At 49.3% G+C, this 21,047-nt stretch overlaps 1 protein-coding gene across 6 annotated transcripts in view; it reads left to right on the forward strand.

Annotated features, from left to right (window-relative positions):
* Positions 1-21,047, forward strand: part of NCOA1 (nuclear receptor coactivator 1) — a 307,488-nt gene that overhangs the window by 223,723 nt on the left and 62,718 nt on the right. For all 6 annotated transcript variants that reach the window (XR_014166236.1, XM_081903665.1, XM_081903669.1 and 3 more), the window contains 2 exons: positions 11,299-11,393; positions 15,706-15,883. Coding sequence is in view for 5 of the 6 variants with exons in the window: in XM_081903665.1 (XP_081759791.1) it covers positions 11,299-11,393; positions 15,706-15,883 (273 nt within the window). In the remaining variant the exon portion in view is untranslated. The remainder of the gene's footprint in view (positions 1-11,298; positions 11,394-15,705; positions 15,884-21,047) is intronic.

Consider the following 21,047-nt stretch of genomic DNA (forward strand, 5'->3'; position numbering starts at 1 on the left):
TCGGGCCCAGTGATGTCCGAGTCCTCTTCCAGGGTGCCTGCTCCTGCCTCTCCTGATTCCATTGGTTCCTCTTCCTCCAAGTCCCAATGACAGCGATTAGGAGTGCCTTTTACCAGCGTCCTTTGGTTTGCCAATCACCTTTTCTCTCCTCCTCGCCTCCCCCTTCCTTCCAGTTCTACAGAAGTGCCAGCATTGGGACATACCAGTCCTCTGCACCCTGGACAGTACAGTGGTACCTCGGGATGCGAACGGGATCCGTTCTGGAGCCCCATTCGCATCCTGAATAGAACGTAAGACGCGTCTGTGCGTGCGCGGGTCACGTTTCGCCACTTTCGCGCATGCATGTGATGTCATTTTGACCGCCTGCGCATGCGCGAGCGACGAACCCCGAAAGTAATGCACTCCGTTACTTCCGGGTCACCGCAGAGTGCAACCCGAAAATACTTAACCTGAAGCATATTTATCCTGAGGTATGGCTGTACTTGCCTGGGTGCTGCTGTGTTTTGCAGCTTCCAGACTCTCAACCAGCCACCTGCAGCCATGTATAAGCAAGAGGTTTTTTTAGCATGCTTCTGCAAAGCACATCCTCTGTAAACGAGAAGTGTTTTTCCCCCTCGGGTCATGAATTCCAGTGAGCCGGCAAACTCCTCCACCCCTTTATTTCAGTAGGGCTGAGTTGCTGCCCCCATCTATAAAAACTGGCCTCCCTGTCTCCTCCCCTTGAATCTGGCTTCTATCAGGGATTGATTTCAGATACAAACTCCAGTCACTGCTGTAAAATTCTGTCTGCGCAGCAGCGCTGGGCACTTTGCTCTGCGTGCGTTTATTTTATAGAGCCCTCCCTCCTATGAAGCAAGTCAATAAAATTCTAATTCATCTGCTGACAGTTTCAATCTACTTGACAGCTAAATATATAGAACAAGGGGAAGGGGAGACGATGAAGGCAGGGAAGGAATTGCCCCTGCGTCTTCCCTCATCCAGGCCAGTACAATTTCTGCAGGCTCACTATACAGCCATGCAAGAGGAGAGGCTGGCTATGGGTACAGAATGTGAAATCTAGGACAGGGGTAGCCAACCCCCAGTCCCCCCCCCAGTCCCCACTGAATTTGACACTGGCATCAGAAAAAAGAGGAGTTGGGAGTCTCAGCTGTGCTTTGCTGGTCTTCCCTATTCCGTGGACTTGAATGGTCTCTGAAGAGTTGGTCTTTAAGGGCTGAAATACCTGCCTTCTGTCCTGCCCCAGTATGGGTCACATTCAGACCACGAATGTGATAGTCGAAGCCTTGGCGCCACTGCCTTCATGCTCCTTACCAGATATCTGGAGGAAAACTAAATAATCATTGAAGTCCCCATTACTGGAAACAGCACTGTGTTAACCTTTGGGGAGGAGCTTGCACTCTCAAGTGAAGTTTCTGGCATGAAATGTTGAATTGCATGTTTACATTCCCCAAGTGGTTTCTTATCAGAGCCGGAAGCAATAATGGAAGAGCAGATAACACTGAGGTGACCAGTCTTAACCACTCGGCCCCGCTTTGAATGCTGAAGTCTGACTGGGATCAGGCCCAGTGCCTCTAAGGCGCCCCCTGTTTCGTGCCTGAAAGGTCTCTAGCCATGCCCTGAATCGTCTTTGCTCTGGCGAGAAGCACTGTATAATGAGAACATAAGAAGAGCTTGCTGGATCAGGCCAATGGCCCCTCTAGCCCAGCATCCTGTTCCCACAGTAGCCAACCAGATGCCTGTGGGAAACCTTCAAGCAGGATTCGAGGACAAGAGCAGCTCTCCCTTCCTGTGATTTCTAGCAACTGACATTCAGAAGCATCGCTGCCTCCAACTGTGGAAGCAGACCATAGCCATCATGGCTAGAAGCCGACGATTGCCCTCTCCCTAAATTTGTCTCATCCTCTCTTAAAGCTCCCCTGGTCCTGAGTGGTGTAACTCTGACTCTGAAGCACCAGGTGCACAGCCTGGGAGTCATTTTGGACTCACAGCTGTCCATGGAGGCGCAGGTCAATTCTGTGTCCAGGACGGCTGTCTACCAGCTCCACCTGGTACGCAGGCTGAGACCCTGCCTGCCTGCAGATTGTCTCACCAGAGTGGTGCATGCTCTGGTTATCTCCCTCTTGGACTACTGCAATGCACTCTGCATGGGGCTCCCTTTGAAGGTGACCTGGAAACTACAACTAATCCAGAATGCAGCAGCTAGACTGGTGACTGGGAGCAGCCGCCGAGACCATATTACACTGGTCTTGAAAGACCTACATTGGCTCCCAGTATGTTTCCAAGCACAATTTAACGTCTTGGTGCTGACCTTGAAAGCCCTAAACGGCCTTGGTCCAGTATACCTGAAGGAGCGTCTCCACCCCCATCGTTCTACCCGGACACTGAGGTCCAGTGCCGATGGCCTTCTGGTGGTTCCCTCACTGCAAGAAGCCAAGTTACAGGGAACCAGGCAGAGGGCCTTCTCGGTAGTGGTGCCCGCCCTGTGGAACGCTGCTTCCATCAGAGGTCAAAGAGAACAACAACTACCAGACTTTTAGAAGACATCTGAAGGCAGCCCTGTTTAGAGAGGCTTTTAATGTTTGATGCATTACTGTATTTTAATATTTTATTGGAAGCCGCCCAGAGTGGCTGGGGAAGCCCGGCCAGATGGGCGGGGTAGAAATAATAAATTATTATTATTATTATTATTATTATTATTATTATTATTATTATTATTGTCGTTGTTGGTGGCAATCTCTGCCTCCTATTGGAGTGAGTTCCATAGTTTAACTTGGTACTGCATGAAAAAGTACTTCCTTCTATGTGTCTCGAACCTTCCAACAATCAACTCCATGGAATATCCACAAGTTCTAGCCAGATGAGTGAGGGATAAAAACTTTCCTCTATCCCCTTTCTCCATGCCAGTTTATGAATTGCCCTCATAATAGCTCACCAGAAGGTCGCCGAGCTAACCATTCTAATGAGTGAGCTCCAGAAGAGGGACTCCCATTTAAAATTCCCTTTTAATCCTGAGGTGCGACACTGTGGTCCTCCTTCAGCTGCTGATACTGAGAAGCCAGGGACTGGAGGGCTGTGTGTTCTTTCATGTGGGGCTGCCTGTGTGAAGGTTGGCAGAGAAAAAGGCAAGTATTTCCTGAAGGAAATTCTTGGCGGAAATTCCAGGGCAGCCTATTTATTTACACATGCGCACACACACACACCCCTTCAGCAGGTATTTGATGCCCCAAGGAGAATCAGTTCAGCACCCTGAAATCTTGGAGGAAAAAAAGACTCTCTGTCCGTAAGCTTTCCAACAACTTGGGCAGTTGTTTACAACGTTGGCTCATGCTTTACCAGCTGCCCATTATTTGCCATGAAACCAGAATTAGAAAGCTCTGTTTTCAGCCGGGATCCCAGTTCGGACTTGGAGGCAAAGAACTAATTTGCGGTAAGCGCAGTGTGTTCGTTTTGGACCTTCAGGCCAGCCACGTGAACCAGAAATTGGGAAGAGGGAATGGAAAGACAGGATCCTGAAGCACATTGACAGGGGGTCAGACCGTGACAAGTAACCATGACTCCTGGAGCCAGGCCTCTGTCTCCAGCCTTTGAAATCAGGAACATTTTCTGGGGGACCTACTGGAAAAGCTCTGGTTGAGTCTTGATGGGTGGAGTACGAACCAATTCTGGATGAATGGCTGCTTAAAGAATGGGGGGAGGGGGAGATGTGCAATTAGTATCACATTCCTTAAGAAGTTGTACATCAGCAGGCAGTCACTGCTCATTAATTTTATGTTCAGTCGGTGCTGCATAATTTCCCCTGTCACAGTTCAGGCAACCAGCCCTTTTCGACTTCGTAAGGCACTAATGCAGTATGTGCAGCCGCTAGAAATGGCTTCCTTTTGCTGCTGTTGTTTGCTGCTCCGTAATGAGACACGAAGGACGCCAAACTCTGTAGAGACTCCGCCTCCCTTCCCGCTTCCCAGACCCCTTTTATTTCAGCGGGGAATGTGCACGAAAAATTCTCAGTGGTGTTAATTGGACTCATGTTTGCTTGCAAAAAGGGACGCGAGTGGCGCTGTGGTCTAAACCACAGAGCCTAGGGCTTGCCGATCAGAAGGTTGGTGGTTCGAATTCCCGCGACGGGGTGAGCTCCCGTTGTTCGGTCCCAGCTCCTGGCAGCCTAGCAGTTCAAAAGCATGCCAGCGCAAGTAGATAAATAGGTACCACTCCGGCGGGAAGGTAAATGGTGTTTCCGTGTGCTGCTCTGGTTCACCAGAAGTGACTTAGTCATGCTGGCCACATGACCCGGAAGCTGTCTGTGGACAAATGCCGGCTCTCTTTGACAGTAAAGTGAGATGAGCGCCACAACCCCAGAGTCATCTGCGACTGGACTTAACGGTCAGGGGTCCCGTTACCTTTACCTTGCTCGCAAAACGGCAAGATCGCAAATGTTGAAAAGACTCTTGTCATTTGCTCCCTGACATCAGCCAGGGAGAGACTCTTCTGTGTACCTTCTGTGGCCAAATCAGGGTTGGTCAGGAGGGAGTGCTGTGAAAGCCTTTTCTGTGGTTGCACCTCATTTGTGGAATGCCTTGCCTCGGGAAATTCGTTTCCCCAGCACCCACCCCGGACAGGCGCGTGGTCTGCTGGAATGAGAGCTTTTATGTGGCGAGCCCTAATACCTACTTGTATTTTGGTTTTTGTGATTTGGTTTGGCTCTTAGCTGCCTTGAACAATGCAAATGCCTTGGAAAAGCTTTATATAAAAGAAAGAAAGAAGTTGTTACTAAGGGCTTGATATATCATGGGCCAGTTTTTTTAGTGCCACCTTCACCAGCCTGGCTGGGGCAGATGGGAACTTGGTCATCTAAATCAGTTTGAGGGCATCAGGATGGTGAAGGTTGCTTTAGCGAGTGAGCCATTCTCAGAAGTCTTCCTGGATCCGAGCAAATGCCCACGGAGTCCAACACAATTCGGTTTTTAAGTTTTAATGGTCTGATAAGACATTGCGTTGCTATTTTAATTACTGTTTAGTTACATTTCACATTCTCTTACTACTGGCTATCCTGTTCTGCCACCCGTGGTACAAAGGGCAGGATCCACAACGGAAACAATAAATAAAGCAATGCACTAATATCAAAACCATTCTCCAAGCGTTAATCCACGTGGATCCAAAATGGGGTGACCCCACACACAAGTAGGTTGCATCGACAAGCTTTGGGAACCCTGAAGTTTGTAGAAGTAATTAAGGTGGGGGGAGAGAAAACTTTGGTGTGGAAGAAAGCCCCCCCCCTGAATAGCATAGTGAGGACAGCATGCTCAGTGGCTTTTGGGGGGGTGAAATATCAGGGGGGGGGGAGGATTGAATGGAGTGGATTGTTTGGCTCGAATCCTGAAGAGAGGCACTTGAAAACCACATCATTTCCTTACAGGTCCCGTTGTTGCAGAACCCAAATGTTCTGTGAACAGAACCGTGCTTTTTGTTGTTTAGTCGTTTAGTCATGTCTGACTCTTCGTGACCCCCTGGACCAGAGCACGCCAGGCACTCCTGTCTTCCACTGCCTCCCGCAGTTTGGTCAAACTCATGCTGGTAGCTTCGAGAACGCTGTCCAACCATCTCGTCCTCTGTCGCTCTGTCGTCCCCTTCTCCTTTCCCAACATCAGGGTCTTTTCCAGGGAGTCTTCTCTTCTCATGAGGTGGCCAAAGTATTGGAGTCTCAGCTTCAGGATCTGTCCTTCCCGTGAGCACACAGGGCTGATTTCCTTAAGGATGGATACGTTTGATCTTCTTGCAGTCCATGGGACTCTCAAGAGTCTCCTCTTACAAAACAGTTAATTTAGAATTGCACTTTTTTAATAACAAAAAAACTCCCCACAAACCATGATTTAAGAATCCTATAGTACGAACAAGGCTAAAGAAAGGGGCATATGAAAAAAGAAAGGGAACTTGTCTTGGCTGAAGGCAGGAGTGGAGAACCTCAGGGCCAGAGGCCAACTGCTGCCCTCCCAGTCCCTCTCTCTTGCCCTTGGGACCCTCCCCAGACAATATCTCCTGCCCACTGCACCCCTCGGTAGCACCCTCCTTGAGTGTTTTTGGCTGGCTGAGATGTGCCCTTGGATTCTGATGGTTTGCCAGGACGGACGATAGAGGACGGGGGTGTGCAGAAATGAGCTTGCTCTACAAAAGTAAAATTCACATCCGTCACTCTGCCCTTTTTGCCTCTCTCCCCACCTACCACTGCCATGTGGGCCCCAGAAAGTTGCCCAGAACAGGACGCGAATGTCCCTGAAGCTGGAAATTGCTCCCCATCCATGGCATAGGGCGTCACCTGGCAGAAGTCACAATGGCAAGAGGGGTACGATGAGAGCTTCCCTCTGAAGAGAAAGACAATAAAGTAATTTGCTCGAGGAGCACTATAAATGATTGCTAATAAATGAAAAGTGAAGTAGAAGCTTCGAGAGAAATGAAGCAACGTATAGCTGGATTTTCACCTCCTGACTGAATGAATCAGCCACGTAGATTGCAGCTATTTCCGGTGGAAGGCCAAAAGCCCCGAGGGCACCTTGGAGGCAGATTTGTGGAGGTTTAAATGCATTAGATAGTGACAATGCCATAAAGAGCAAGAAATATTTCACAGTGAAAAACCCCACCAACCTCCTGAGGTCTTTCCACAGTGCATTATTTTCCAGCAGTGCATTTCAGTTCCCAGGTATGCCTTGGGACTGAATTCAGACAACATCCATTTTAGGACCACACTGGAGAGCTGAGAGTTTGAGTTCAGTGCGGCTGAATCCTGCATTTTATAAAGCCAGAAGCCCTAAATCGGTAGGATACCTGTACTTGCTTTGCACACCCAGTTTATTTTTTTCTAATGATGTAGATGGCGACCGTTCTGACCAAGGCTGGATTAGCAAACAAATTAACAAGGCCCTAACCTGCCGGAATATGCGATGCTAACAGTATGGTTCTGGATTTGACAACGTTGCCAAGCTTCGTATTCAGTGCTAAAGTGAAATAAATCACTGTGAGGACATGCTAGCTGGGGATGGAAGGGATTTGCTCTTCTAAACATCTGGGGAGCGTCCGCTTGGGAAAGGCTGACCTGGTCAGTCTCACAAACGGCGAGTGGGGTGTTGTACTTCCTCAGATTTCAGGTGGCATCTCTTCCAACAGAACTTCATGCCGCACAAGAAAATCTACTGTGTGTATTATGTAGAATATCACAAGTGAAATTCTGTACTCATTGGTATGCTTGTTTTCTATGTGCAGGAAATGTTAATTGGTTTCTGTATGGGAGAGCCTTCCGTCCTATGAGTCCTCACCCACAGTCTGGGGCGGTATAGTAATATAATAATAATAATTTATTATTTATACCCTGCCCATCTGGCTGGGTTTCCCAGCCACTCTGGGCAGCTTCCAACCAAATATTAAAAACAATGCAGCGTCAGAAATTTAAAACTTCCCTAAACAGGGCCGCCTTCAGTTGTCTTTTAAAAGTAAAATAGTTGTTTATTGCCTTGACATCTGAAGGGAGGGCGTTCCACAGGGCAGGCGCCACCACTGAGAAGGCCCTCTGCCTGGTTCCCTGGAACCTCACTTCTCGCAGCGAGGCAACCACCAGAAGGCCCTCGGCACTGGACCTCAATGTCCGGGCTGAACGAAGGGGGTGGAGACGTTCCTTCAGGTATACTGGACCAAGGCCGTTTAGGGCTTTAAAGGTCAGCTTTAAAGGTAGAGCTCAGGAGGTTCAATGGCACCTTCCGGAGCGATAGAAGCTAAGACAGCCACTCCATAGGCGATCTGCAGCCTGCCTTGGCCCCTGCTCCCTCCTCTGCAGCTTTTGATGACTGCCGGTGCTCTAGCTAGCCTCACTTTCCCAACCCTCGTGCAGCCTTGCTGTCACGGCAAACCTTTCCTCTTTCCTCTCCTTTCCCCTCTAGTCGCACACATATCAAACACACTTGTGTGTTGCTGGTCCACAAAATCCTTCTGCTGATCTTCCCACTGCCTGTTCTTTCCTGTGGGTTAGGCCGTGTTGGACTAATTCCGTACCAAAGTACTAATGAACGGCATGACTCTGTGTCAAGCCCTTGATCGATGTCCGCACCGGAGTCTCTTTAGGTTTGATTTTAATTAACTGAAAATCAAAGCTCTGCATCAAGGGAGCTGCGGTTATTCGCCTTCTGTTGCTTCCCCAGTTGCTTGTACGAAGAAAAGGGCCAGCCCTGGGCTCAGGGCTCTCTTAACACCTTTGCTGTCCATAAGGGGAGGGTTGAGGAGGCAGGTGGTGCAGAGCTGTGTTGCTTCTAGAGCACACCTGTGCTTATGGGACCTGCCATCTTACACTCTTAGCCTTCCACCTTCTGTGATGGAACTCCTATTTGGGGACTTCCTTGGCTTTTCTCTGCCACATAGGATCGTTGGCCTTGGTGAAGATTTGACGTTTTCATCCGCAAAAAGTTTTTGATTTGAGTTTCTACTGAAACATAATAATGTTGTATTTTAATCTTGTTTTTAAGTTGTATTTTAATCAATTGTTTTTACCTGGTGTTAGCCGCCCTGAGCCTGGTCTTGGCTGGGGAGGGCGGGGTATAAATAAAATTTAGTAGTAGTAGTAGTAGTAGTGAGGAGGGCTGTGGAAGAGAGAGAATCCTTCCCCACCCCCAGTTTTCCAATTGGAGCACACCAACATCAGCCACATCCTGTTTTGGGCTATTGTTTGTAGGGAGGTTTTCATCTTAGATGCACACCGGTCTTTTTTACATCAAGTTGCGAAAGGCAAGAGAGGATTACTATCGCCGTCACCATTGTTCAAAGACCAGTGTTTGGTTTTTGCCCTTTGCTGCTCCTGGCTGCAGAAACTAGCTCAGGGCACAAACACCCTCTCCCCCTGCAAGCTCCAAGCCTCCAGCCCTGCCTAGAGCCTAGGTGCTCCTAATTCTGCAACGTACTGAAATGCATGTGAAAGGTACCACTTCAACCACAGAATCTAAATGCTCATCAAGAAGTGTGTGTTAAATGAAAGTGGAGGCCAGGTTTGGGGAGTGGGAGACATTGCATGGGGGGGGTGTTCTACTCCTGATCTTAATTCTGCTTCCAGCCTATAAATGTCTGTGAATGCCCCTGTCTTTCTGAAGCCAGGAGATGGGAAGGGCTCCCGGGCACAATGGCGAAGGCCGTGGCGCCTCGTTGCACCCGCTAATCCTTTTGAATAATAGGCTTGGAAGCGCTGTATGAAACTATTTTGCTAAAGTTGGAGGAGGATTCCACAGCCCAATTAAAGGATTAGAATGGAAAGCCACCGCATTACTCTTAAGTATGTGAATATATGAAGTTGGGGTGGAAGCAGCAAGATAAGCCATTCTTCCTTCTAAGACAGCCTGATCCTCGCCTGCGCTCCTGGCCCAGGGGCTGGCTTTGCGGGAGGCAAATCTTTTGTCCTGTAGGGAGGGGAAACCTTTGTGCCTCCCAGCTCTGACCCCCAGCAAGTGCAACTGGAGAGAGAGAGAGAGAGAGAGAGAGAGAGAGAGAGAGAGAGAGAATGTTAGTATTCTCTTACTCAGAACCATAGAGCTGGAAGGTTCCAGCAGCCGCCGCCGCCACCCTGGCCAGGCCAATCCTCAGCTGCAGGCAGGGCTATGTATGTATCTTTTCAGTCCCCCTTCAGATTAATCTCTGCAATTTGTGTGTCGCAATCAAAGGACAGTCATACCTTGGATCCCAAACGCCTTGGTACTCAGACGTTTTGGCTCCCAAACACCACAAACCCGGAAGTGAGAACGTTCTTTGGAAGCTGGACACACGGCTTCCGCAGCTCCTGATTGGCTGCAGGAAGCTGCTACAGCCAATCAGAAGCCACGCCTTGGTTCCCGAACTCTTTCAGGATTCGAACAAACTCCCAGAATGGATTAAGTTTGAGAACCATGGTTCCACTGTAGTCGCTTTCAGAGAGCTCACACCGCACATTGCAGGAGAACGGTGCAAATGAAAAGGGCCATTAGACAAAGCCACTTCCGGCCTGCCCAGGAGGTGGGGTTGCGGGCTTCACGCCCACCCCACGAGAGCGGGGGCTGATTGCAGCCCCCGCGAGAGCAGGGGAATCCCGGTCGGGTCTGCCTCCCCAGCCAGCCAATCGGTTGGCTGGGGGGCGTGGTCTGCCCTATTTAGGGCCGGCACGGAGGGGGCTCGCCCTCTTTTCGCCGGCTCGCCCCCACGTTTTCCCACCCTCCCTCCCTTTAGGTAGGCTCTAGGTAGGTTTTTGACTTTGCTATGGACTTCGGTCTGTCGCCGCAAGGGGCATGGTAGGAATTTTTCCCAATTGGCAATTTGTAGCCTTTTGGTTTTTCGCCTACCTCGTCACAACTTTTCGGCATTGGCAGTAGGCATTGGTAAGAAGGGGTTAAGAGGATGTGGGGGGGGGACGCCATCACCTCCCCCCAGTGAGCAAAGGGTGGTCCGTTAAAGGACTCCGGGGGATGTGGCCCTGTCCAAAGCCTATGGAGGTGTGGGTCAAAGGCACGCCCCAGAGCGGTGACCCGGGGGAGCTCCTAGTCGACTTGCCTCGGCAGGACACTCCTCCGATTTAAGGTTAACCCTTCCCCATGTCTCCAGCAAATGGGCTGGAGCCGGATAGTCGTTAGGACCAATGCCTAAGCCAATGCCTCTCATTCCTGAATTCAATCAAGTTGTGGCCTAATACGCCCAATTAACCTTAAATTATGGTGTCTCGTGTCTTTATTTATCCTGGTGGGGGGCGGGAACTCGCCACGCAATCCATATTGGCCAGGATTCCTTTCTGTGCGCGCTCTGGGTGATCAGAGCCTGGATATGCGCAACTGAAATGCTGCTGGGCTCCGTTTCATGCTGCTTGAGAGTCTGCCCCTCACGTCAGCTCCTGTTTCCCTTTCCATCCTCAACCCTGAATTTCTCCATTACCTGGCTTGGCCACAGCACCTCCCTCTCCCTCTCCCTGGACTGACTCCTCAGCTTCAATCAGCTCTCTAGTTCCTGATGCTGCTTCAGCCTGGTCCCTATATCTGAGCTACAGCTGACAAACTCTTGTTCAAGGGCAAGGGATCGGCTGCTTTTGTTCCTAAACTGTTTCTGGCTGTCAACGCATAGCCTGATTCTGCTTCAGCTCGGCAGCCTTTGTGTGTGTGGCTTTCCCCTGCCATGCCCCTAGTCCCTGAACTTTATTGGCCCAAGCGGTCTAAACATTTGTCCCGCTTTCTGCCCATCCTTTTTGGAACACAGCTGAGATGTACTCGAAACTGAAAGCGAATCTCCTTTGACTTGAAAGTGCCCTTTTCTGTGTTGCAGAGAAAACAGCTGATGATGATGTGCAGAAGTCTGATATCTCGTCCAGCAGCCAAGGAGTGATCGAAAAGGAATCTCTGGGGCCTCTTCTCCTGGAGGTATGTACTTAAGGCAGGCAGCTGCTCTGCCTTGCCGTCTTGCAAAAAACCTTCTAAATATCAGGAAGGAGTGTTCTTTTCAGACTATCCTGAAAGTGGAAATCGGGGACCGTAGAGTCCAACTCCTCGGAACATTTACAAAACAGGTTAGAAAGATAGCTGAGGCCAATGGATTAAATACGCCTAGTTGTGCCTTAAATCTAGGAGACAGTTTGTGCAGCTCAAAGCCCCCCCAAGGGGGTTCGCATGCAGGTCCTCAGTAGGAAGTCAACACCAATGTTAATTTTCTTAAATTTTAAAAAAAGTTTCTAGTATTCATGGTTGCAGGGAGAATGGGTCTTTAAAAAGGGGATTTCAGGCCAATTAGCCTAACCTCCGTCCCGGATTAGTGGATGGGAAGCATGGCTTTACTGCAGGGGCGAAATGAAGTGCGGGAGCAAATGAGTAGGGAAAGAGGACCTACTGGCAACTCTTGCAGAGCACAGACATAGCAGAAATGCCTTCAACAGGGTACCGTATTTTTCACTCTATAACACGCACCAGACCATAACACGCACATAGTTTTTAGAGGAGGAAATCAAGAAAAAAAATATTCTAAATGAAATAGTGGGTATATGATTTTTGTGGTTCATGCTGTGGCCACAGGCATGTGATCTGACAGTGAGTTTGCAGTAGCCCAATGCAAAAATCCTGAGGATCCATGTGGATCCATGCTTTGTAACCACGGAGGAGGGAAGGAAGGGGAACCATGGATCCTCTGCTCACGACTGCAGCAGATCCCCCCCCCCCGCCACCCACAGGCATTCGCTCCATAACACGCACAGACATTTCCCCTTACTTTCTAGGAGGAAAAAAGTGAGTGTTATGGTGCAAAAAAATTCCTTCTTCATCCTGCCCTCTGTAGTGGTTCTTCCACTTCTTCAGATCTAATGCAGATCTTTAACGGGGGACGCCCTTACCTGTTCGAAGGATCAGCAGCTTGCACGAGATTAAAGCAATCTGCCTTGGAATGAAAACAAAACCCAGCCGTCTCAAATGCATTGACCCAAGTCATGAGATGTTGACGGACCTAAGTGGGTTGGAAATTGCCTGTTGTGCTAAAGGCTCTGCTACTGACCTAGCTTTCCCCTCTGTGCACGAGATCCCCTTCATACCACAAGAGCCAATTTGTAGGGGCTGAGGTCCCTTCGCACCCCACCCCAAATAAAATATTTGAGGATGCTAAGCCCCTCCAAAGTTGATGGCCATTTCCATTCAAATGGTGCGCGTGCCCCGTGTGATGTGATCAGTTATGCTGGGTGGGGCTTACCTGCACCACCCCACGCCCAGTATTAAGTTTTTCAAGTTGGCACCCTTGCTTCATAGCTACCTGCAGGCATTTATTATTATTATTATTATTATTATTATTATTATTATTATTATTATTATTATTATTATCTGGCTCCCTGTAACTTGGCTTCTTGCAGTGAGGGAACTGCCAGAAGGCCCTCGGAGCTGGACCTCAGTGTCCGGGCTGAACGATGGGGGTGGAGACGCTCCTTCATGTATACTGGACCAAGGCTGTTTAGGGCTTTAAAGGTCAGCACCGACGCTTTGAATTGTGCTCGGAAATGTACTGGGAGCCAGTGTAGGTCTTTCAGGACCGGTGTTATGCAGTCTCGTTGACCGTTCCCAGTTACCAGTCTAGCTGCAACATTCTGGATTAGTTGTAGTTTCTGGGTCACTTTCAAAGGGAGACCCACGTAGAGCGCATTGCAGTAGTCCAAGTGGGAGATAACTAGAGCATGCACCACTCTGACAAGACAGTCCGCGGGCAGATAGGGTCTCAGCCTGCGTACCAGATGGAGCTGGTAAAGAGCTGCCCTGGACACAGAATTGACCTGTGCCTCCATGGACAGTTGTGAGTCCAAAATGACTCCCAGGCTGCGCATCTGGTCCTTCAGGGCCACAGTTACCCCATTCAGGACCAGGGAGTCCTCCACACCTGCCCGCCTCTTGTCCCCCATAAACAGTGTGAGGTGGTGCACCTGTTGAGTCCAGCTTTGACACAGGATGCAGTATCTCTCTTTTCATGAAGCTTTTGATGAAGGTTGCAGCCCCTTCCCTGTTTGCCCCCCAAGTAGCTGGTACACTACCTCTGAGCCTGGGAGCTGTTTTGGCAACTGGCTATAGTTAGAGACCCAGCCTCCCATCTCCCATCAATTTGTTCTTGGAACAGACATTCATCACAGATCCCTCCCCAGCTCATCCTTGCCATTTTGAATGCCTTGCCGATGTTCACCTGTGTTGCTTTTGTAGCGCCCCCCCCCCCCACTTTGGAGGTTCTGGGCTTGCCCTCTCGGCTGCTTCTGCCACGCAGGACCTAGAGTTTCAATGCCTGCGCTGCTCGCTTCCCTTTACGCAGCGGGCAGAGGGAGTGACCGACATAACCAGCGCGACGATAACGCCACGTTACCCACAGGGGGGAAGCCCGGCAGCGGCTCGTTATCCTGTTACCGCTGACGATCCCGTGTGCCCCTGTTTGAAACGCCTCTTGAAACGCAGCAGCGGTGTGTGGGGTTTTTTGTTTTAATCATTTCCCTCTGATTTAGGATGCTCAGGAGAGAGGATGGGGGCCCTGCTCCTAATTTCCGGAAATGGATTATTCAGTACCAGTTGCACGCTGGTTAGGCACCAGGCTGCCTGCGTTAATGGAACGGAGATTGATTTAGACCCGCTACCATTTCTGAGCCGCTGATTCACTCTGTTCCCCTTTGCCTGCTGCATATCCTGCCTGACTTATTCATGCTGTTTTTCCTTTCCTAAATACCTTTTTAAAACACCAAAGCGCCCAGGGTTTTTTTTTTTTAATGGCAGGGATGGAAGATGCACTGAAACAGGCGGAAAGTTAAAGGGGGGCGGAGAGTTTTAATTCAGGCAAGATCCTGCTTGGCTCTGATCTGCAACTCACCCCTTGCCATTGGGGGGGGGTGTAGAATCCAGAAGCCTCTGGTTGCTTAGCAACAGGCAACAGCTGTGACTAAGGGAAATTGCAGGTCATGGGCCAATTTGAGGCGTGGGGGGGGGGGGAAATGAAATTGCTTCCTGTTTCCAGCAGCTAAAGTAGCGGGATGGGGAAAACACAATTATTCCAATGAAAAATAAAAGAGTGTGAAGCCAAGTAAATGGTGTCTGTCTGCTTAGCGAGGCAATCAATTATCTGGGAAAGGGGCGCAAATGTTGCCAGTTATGCACATGTGGGTGGATGTGCCTGTGAATATATAGCTTCGAATTATGAAGGGGCCGGACTCTTGTCAGTTCTCTCAGATCTCAGGCAGAGCTTAAGAATCACCAGACCAACCATCCCTGGGGGAGACCTCTCCAGCCTCTTCTGGGAAACGTACACCTCAATCAGAAACCCACCATGCCTCGTGCTAGATTTTGCTTGCCATTGCTCAATGCCATCAGCAGTGGCAGAGGTTCCGATATTATTATTATTTCCAAATTGAGAGGCACTCCTTGCTAAAAGTGGTGCCATTGGGGTTTTCTGCCAACCTATCTCAGACACCTAGTGGCTTTTGGAGCACCAATCCTAGCAGCCATTCCCCCCCTCATTTTACTGGGCAGGCTCAGTGTTGTAAAAGGAAGCATGCGAGTCACTATAGGATTGCTGGCACAACAACCTGGAGGTGCAAAGAACAGCAGAGGTGCAATGAAGATAGCTTGGCGGGTGGGGTAGGGAACAGTAGCTTTTGTGGGCTTGTTGTTGAGGTCCAGGAGATCCCACATCACGCAGAGCAGGATTTCTGTATCCTGACGTAGGTGGTACGAAATGGATTGGGCCAGAGAGGTGGACTCTGCTGCTCATACAGTATCGTATATGTGGCTTATTATAGAGACATCCCTCTAGTGCAGCGGTTCTCAACCTGTGGGTCTCCAGATGTTGTTGGACTACAACTCCCATCATCCCTGGGCTCTGGCCTCGCTAGCTAGGGGTGATGGGAGTTGTAGTTCAACAACATCTGGGGACCCACAAGTTGAGAAAGGCTGCTCTAGTGGGTCAGTGGCATAGTGCACCCCAGAGGCCTGTTTTTCGATATGGCGGCTGCATGGCGAAATCGCCAGCTGTTCTCTAGATTTCCAGCATGGCGACCCTCTCGCCAGGCCCTGTATCAGACTGCCACCAATCCTTAAGCGAGCAGAGGTTCCCATTAGGCTGACAGTTCCACTGGTGGGGCGGGGTGAGGAGCTCAGGCCAGTGTCCCCCCAAGCCCTGCCCTGTGTGACGCAGCGCTTTCCTTGACGCATCTTTGCTTTGCTCTCGGCCCCGCAGGCGCTCGACGGCTTCTTCTTCGTTGTGAACCGCGAAGGGCGGATCGTGTTTGTGTCCGAGAACGTGACCGGCTACTTGGGCTATAACCAGGAGGAGCTCATGAACACCAGCGTCTACAGCATCTTGCACGTGGGAGACCACGCTGAGTTTGTCAAGAACTTGCTGCCCAAGTCGCTCGGTAAGCAGCTTGGATTTCCTGACCCCCCCCCCTCCTCTTCCAGAGACCCTGCGGAATCAGGAGAACAAAATCATTAGCAAGCTGTGGCAATGTCAGTTCACGTCGCAACCAATGGGGTAATTCCCCCCCCCCCTGTGAGGGGTAATTAGTCAGGAAACAGGTAAGACAACAGGTCCTCAAGACATCCTAAGCAGAACCGAAGAAGAGCCCTTAGCACGATCAGGCCAATGGCCCATCTAGTCCAGCATCCTGTTCTCTCAGTGGCCAACTATGGGAAACCTGCAAGCAGGATCGGAACACAAGACCCAGCACTCTCCCCGCTTGTGGTTTCCAGCAACTGGTGTTCAGAAGCACCGCTGCCTCCAGCTGTGGATGCTGAGCATCGCCACCCTGGCTAGTAGCCAGCGATAGGCCTCTTGTCCAGTCCTCTTTTGACTAGGACACTGGTCATCACTGCCTCCTGTGGCATCTAGATCTAGAACAGCTTGCAAGCATCAGACCCAGTTCTACCCAGGAAAGCTTATTTATCTAAAGAGGGGAAATTGGCCCAGCATAGTCCTGTTTATTTTCAAAAAGGGGAATCTCTCTCTTAAGAAGAAGAAGAAGAAGAGGAAGAGGAGGAAGAAGAAGAAGAAGAAGAAGAAGAAGAAGAAGAAGAAGAAGAAGAAGAAGAAGAAGAAGAAGAAGAATTATTTTTATTTATGCCCCGCCCTCCCCGGCCAGAGCCAGGCTCAGAGTGGCTAACACCAATAAAATCACAGTAAAAAGCATACCGTATTTTTCGCTCTATAAGACGCACCAGACCATCAGACGCACCTAGTTTTGGAGGAGGAAAACAAGAAAAAAAAAATGTGAATCTCAGAAGCCAGATCAACAAGAGGGATCGCTGCGCAGTGAAAGCAGTGATCCCTCTTGCTGTTCTGGCTTCTGGGATAGCTGCGCAGCCTGTATTCGCTCCATAAGATGCACACACATTTCCCCTTACTTTTTAGGAGGGAAAAGTGAGTCTTATAGAGCAAAAATATGGTAATAGGGGGAGGAAAAAAACCATACCAATTTTAAAATACAGGTTAAAATGCAATTTAAAATGCAGCCTCAATTTAATAGTAGCCCATAGATCAAAACCATAAGTGGAGGGAAACCTAAGGGTCAGACTGAGTCCAAACCAAAGGCCAGGCAGAACAGCTCTGTCTTGCAGGCCTTGCGGAAAGATGTCAAGTCCCACAAGGCCCTAGTCTTTTGTGACAGAGCGTTCCACCAAGTCGGGGCCAGTACTGAAAAGGCCCTGGCCCTAGTTGAGACCAATCTAACCACCTTGCAGCCTGGGACCTCCAAAACGTTGTCATTTGTGGACCTTAAGGCAAATGAAGGCATTAGTTAACTGGAAGCTGAAAGATTCAATTAGAAGGGTCAGGTTCAATGAAGGAGCTAAGTGCTCTGATTCCCTGAGGGCAACCGATTTCCTAAGGGGGTTCTGTACTCTCGCTTGTGAAGAAAGGCTTAAGGTGTAGCTTTGGGATGGATCAAAGGGGAGGAGGAGGAGCAGGGTGCCTGTGTCTGGAAAGCATAAGACATTGTTTCCCTTGTGACACGAACCGAAGGGGTCGCTTGATACATGTTCAGCTCTTTGAGGCTCCAGCTTAGTTGCCTGAATTCTGCTCAGCAGGTGCGCGAGTTGAGTAGGTGCAAGCTGCACTCAAGAGCACGAGCTGGTGGCTGGGGAGATTAGGAGGCGGCCCTATTTTGCAGATGGGATCCAATTTAATCCTGTCGACAACTCGCTCGCTGCCATTCCGAATGCGTGTCATTTAATCTGCATTTAAGCTCGTTTTTTGAATAATATGCTTACTCAAGAGCATCATAATGTAATTCCCAGTAAGAACCTCAGTTGACTACCCAACCAGAAACCCCAACAGATGTAAAAGCTTTGCTTTCTGCTGTTGTGGAGGCTGCAAGGCAAAAAAAACCTTAGTTGCTTGCCCGCCTCAGCAGCAGGCTCAACCTGCGACCACATGCGCAAGGGGCACTCTTTGGTCCTCACTGCTGTGGCACGCTGAGTGCCTGGTTGGCTTCAGCAAAGAGGATTCTTGCTGCTCCCGGATCAATGTTTTGTTCAAGGTAGGTCAACCCTGTGGCCTGCCAACCTTGCCAGTGTTTAATCGACTCGATGATAAGGCTCTTCTTGCTAAACACAGCTCCATTTATCAAAGTTATGGCCTATTAGCTAAAGCCTTATTAGTTGACGAGCCACTGACCCAGTAAACTCTCATAGCTGTTACGGCTGCCTCCTGTCAGTGCAGGAGTCAGCTGAAGGCTGCAAACCATAGAAATTACAGTCCTCTGGAGGGGATAGGGAGCTATTAGCAGCACATCAAGCATTTTATGTAAAACAAGGGGGGAGCTTGCAATAATAGAATCATAGAATTGTATAGTTGGAAGGGACCACAGTTTGCAGTGGGGAGAGAGAGCAGGGCAGGTGGAAAGAGGGGGCTTTTCAGTCCTCCTTCCACTCCATTCTGCAAGTGTCTTGTGGGGCTTGGACAGGGTGGGTAGAAAGTGAGCGCAGAAGCAAGGGAGTCGAATCTCCCTCCCCTCACTATGTGGGGCCCTCTTCCCAGCACAGCCTTGCATGCCCATGCATGGCATACATACCGTATTTTTCACTCTATAAGACGCACCAGACCACAAGACGCACCTAGTTTTTTGTGGAGGAAAACAAGAAAAAAAATATTCTGAATCTCAGAAGCTAGAACAGCAAGAGGGATCGCTGAGCAGTGAAAGCAGCAATCCCTCTTGCTGTTCTGGCTTCTGGGATAGCTGTGCAGCTGCATTCGCTCCATAAGACGCACACACATTTCCCCTTACTTTTTAGGAGGGAAAAAGTGAGTCTTGTAGAGCAAAAAATACGGTACATATATGCTGTCAAAGAGTGAGCTGGCAGTAAATCACACTGTTTAAGGCTGGAGTTACCTTTTTCTTAGCAAAAACACAATCTACATGGGCTGAGTGTCAGGCCTAATGAGCAGAGCAGTTCATGTGAACTGGCTTGAGAGCAGTACATGTGAAAAGGATCTAGGGTTCTTGGTTGACCACAAACTTGACATGAGCCAACATGTGACGCGGCAGCTAAAAAAGCCAATGCAATTCTGGGCTGCATCAATAGGAGTATAGCATCTAGATCAAGGGAAGTAATAGTGCCACTGTATTCTGCTCTGGTCAGACCTCACCTGGAGTACTGTGTCCAGTTCTGGGCACCACAGTTCAAGAAGGACACTGACAAACTGGAACGTGTCCAGAGGAGGGCAACCAAAATGGTCAAAGGCCTGGAAACGATGCCTTGTGAGGAACGGCTAAGGGAGCTGGGCATGTTTAGCCTGGAGAAGAGGAGGTTAAGGGGTGATATGATAGCCATGTTCAAATATATAAAAGGATGTCACATAGAGGAGGGAGAAAGGTTGTTTTCTGCTGCTCCAGAGAAGCAGACACGGAGCAATGGATCCAAACTACAAGAAAGAAGATTCCACCTAAACATTAGGAAGAACTTCCTGACAGTAAGAGCTGTTTGACAGTGGAATTTGCTGCCAAGGAGTGTGGTGGAGTCTCCTTTGGAGGACTTTAAGCAGAGGCTTGACAACCATATGTCAGGAGTGCTCTGATGGTGTTTCCTGCTTGGCAGGGGGTTAGAATCATAGAATCATAGAGTTGGAAGAGACCACAAGGGCCATCGAGTCCAACTCTATGATTCTATGATCACCATTAGGTCTTCAGTTGCCAAGACTGAAAGTCCCTACCTCCACACAGCTGTCTTAAGTTCCCTCCTCACCAAAGCTTTCCCCAAGCAATTGGAGACTGCGCCTGCATGAAGCCAACCTCGCCTCCACCCTTTTCATGCGTCTTCTGATTCTGGGAGCTTGTCACAGCAGGAGGGGGAGACACCCGTAGCTTTTCACCAGCCTGGCTTATCTCTGCCCCTTGGCCTCCTCCTCCTCCCACTGTTCAGCTTCTGCCTCCAGACTTCTCTCTGCCACAGACTCCCCCTGCTCACAAAGCCCTGTTACCTCTTCAGTTTCTGACACTTCTTTTTCCCAGTCTTCTCCCAGTGACCACTCATCATTGTCCCACCACCATTCTTCCCTTGCTGGCTCCCCTGCTGGTTTCTCCCACCATTCCTCTGCGTCCAACCGGTCCATGACACATGTGCCCCTATGTATGCACGTGGTGCAGAAACATACAGTCTGTACTCATGCATGCGCACCCACCAGAAGTCACAGAAAGGCCAGATGCTATCAAATCATACATAACATGTGAGGAGTGCCATGCCAAGAGGGAGTCAGGGAGCAGAGAGAGCAGTGAACAAGAGGGCTGGGATTCTGCAGAAGGCTCTTGGGCACACAGCCAAGATGAAACCAGTTGCCCAGAATAGTCAGGACCAGCAGAGATGCGGGAGCAGCGAGCAAGAGGGGCTCCACCCCCCTTGCAGACTGAGTGTGCTAGGAATGCCCACCGCATGAAGGCCTTCTGGGAGATGATACATAATGAACTAAAAAAGGTGCTTAGACTTACCTTACCCAAGAAACCGGAGGCCTTCCTCCTGGGCATGGTAGACCAGAGGGTGGCTAAGAAAGATAGAACTTTTTTTATGTACGCTACTACAGCAGCAAGGATCTTGATGGCAAAGCACTGGAAGACACAAAATCTACCCACACTGGAAGAATGGCAGATGCAGCTGATGGATTATATGGAACTGGCTGAAATGACTGGCAGAATTCGAGACTCGGGAGAAGAAGAAACGGAGGAAGTTTGGGAAAAATTTAAGGACTATTTGAAAAAGCATTATAAATTGTATGAATGTTAAAAAATGCTTCTTTCTAGGAAATTATAGCTTCAGTATCGGCAAATCTTTGAATTGGTAAATAAGGCACAACAAGACAGAAGTGGTGTAATGAAATAATTTTATTGTGTTGAAACTAAAAATTAATGGGTTCGGATTGAAATGTCTAGAGACCAGATATCACGATAAAATGGAAGATATATTATTATGTTTAAAATAAGTCAACAAATTGCTGAGGTTTTGGTTTTACAGAGAATGCAGAGTCCGGAAGAGGGGGGGAGTCCACTAGATTTATGGAAATATGTATTTGGAATTTGAATTATAAACTTAATA

The sequence above is a fragment of the Podarcis melisellensis genome (assembly GCF_964234715.1).
Source record: "Podarcis melisellensis genome assembly, chromosome: 3".
Taxonomy (NCBI): domain Eukaryota; kingdom Metazoa; phylum Chordata; class Lepidosauria; order Squamata; family Lacertidae; genus Podarcis; species Podarcis melisellensis.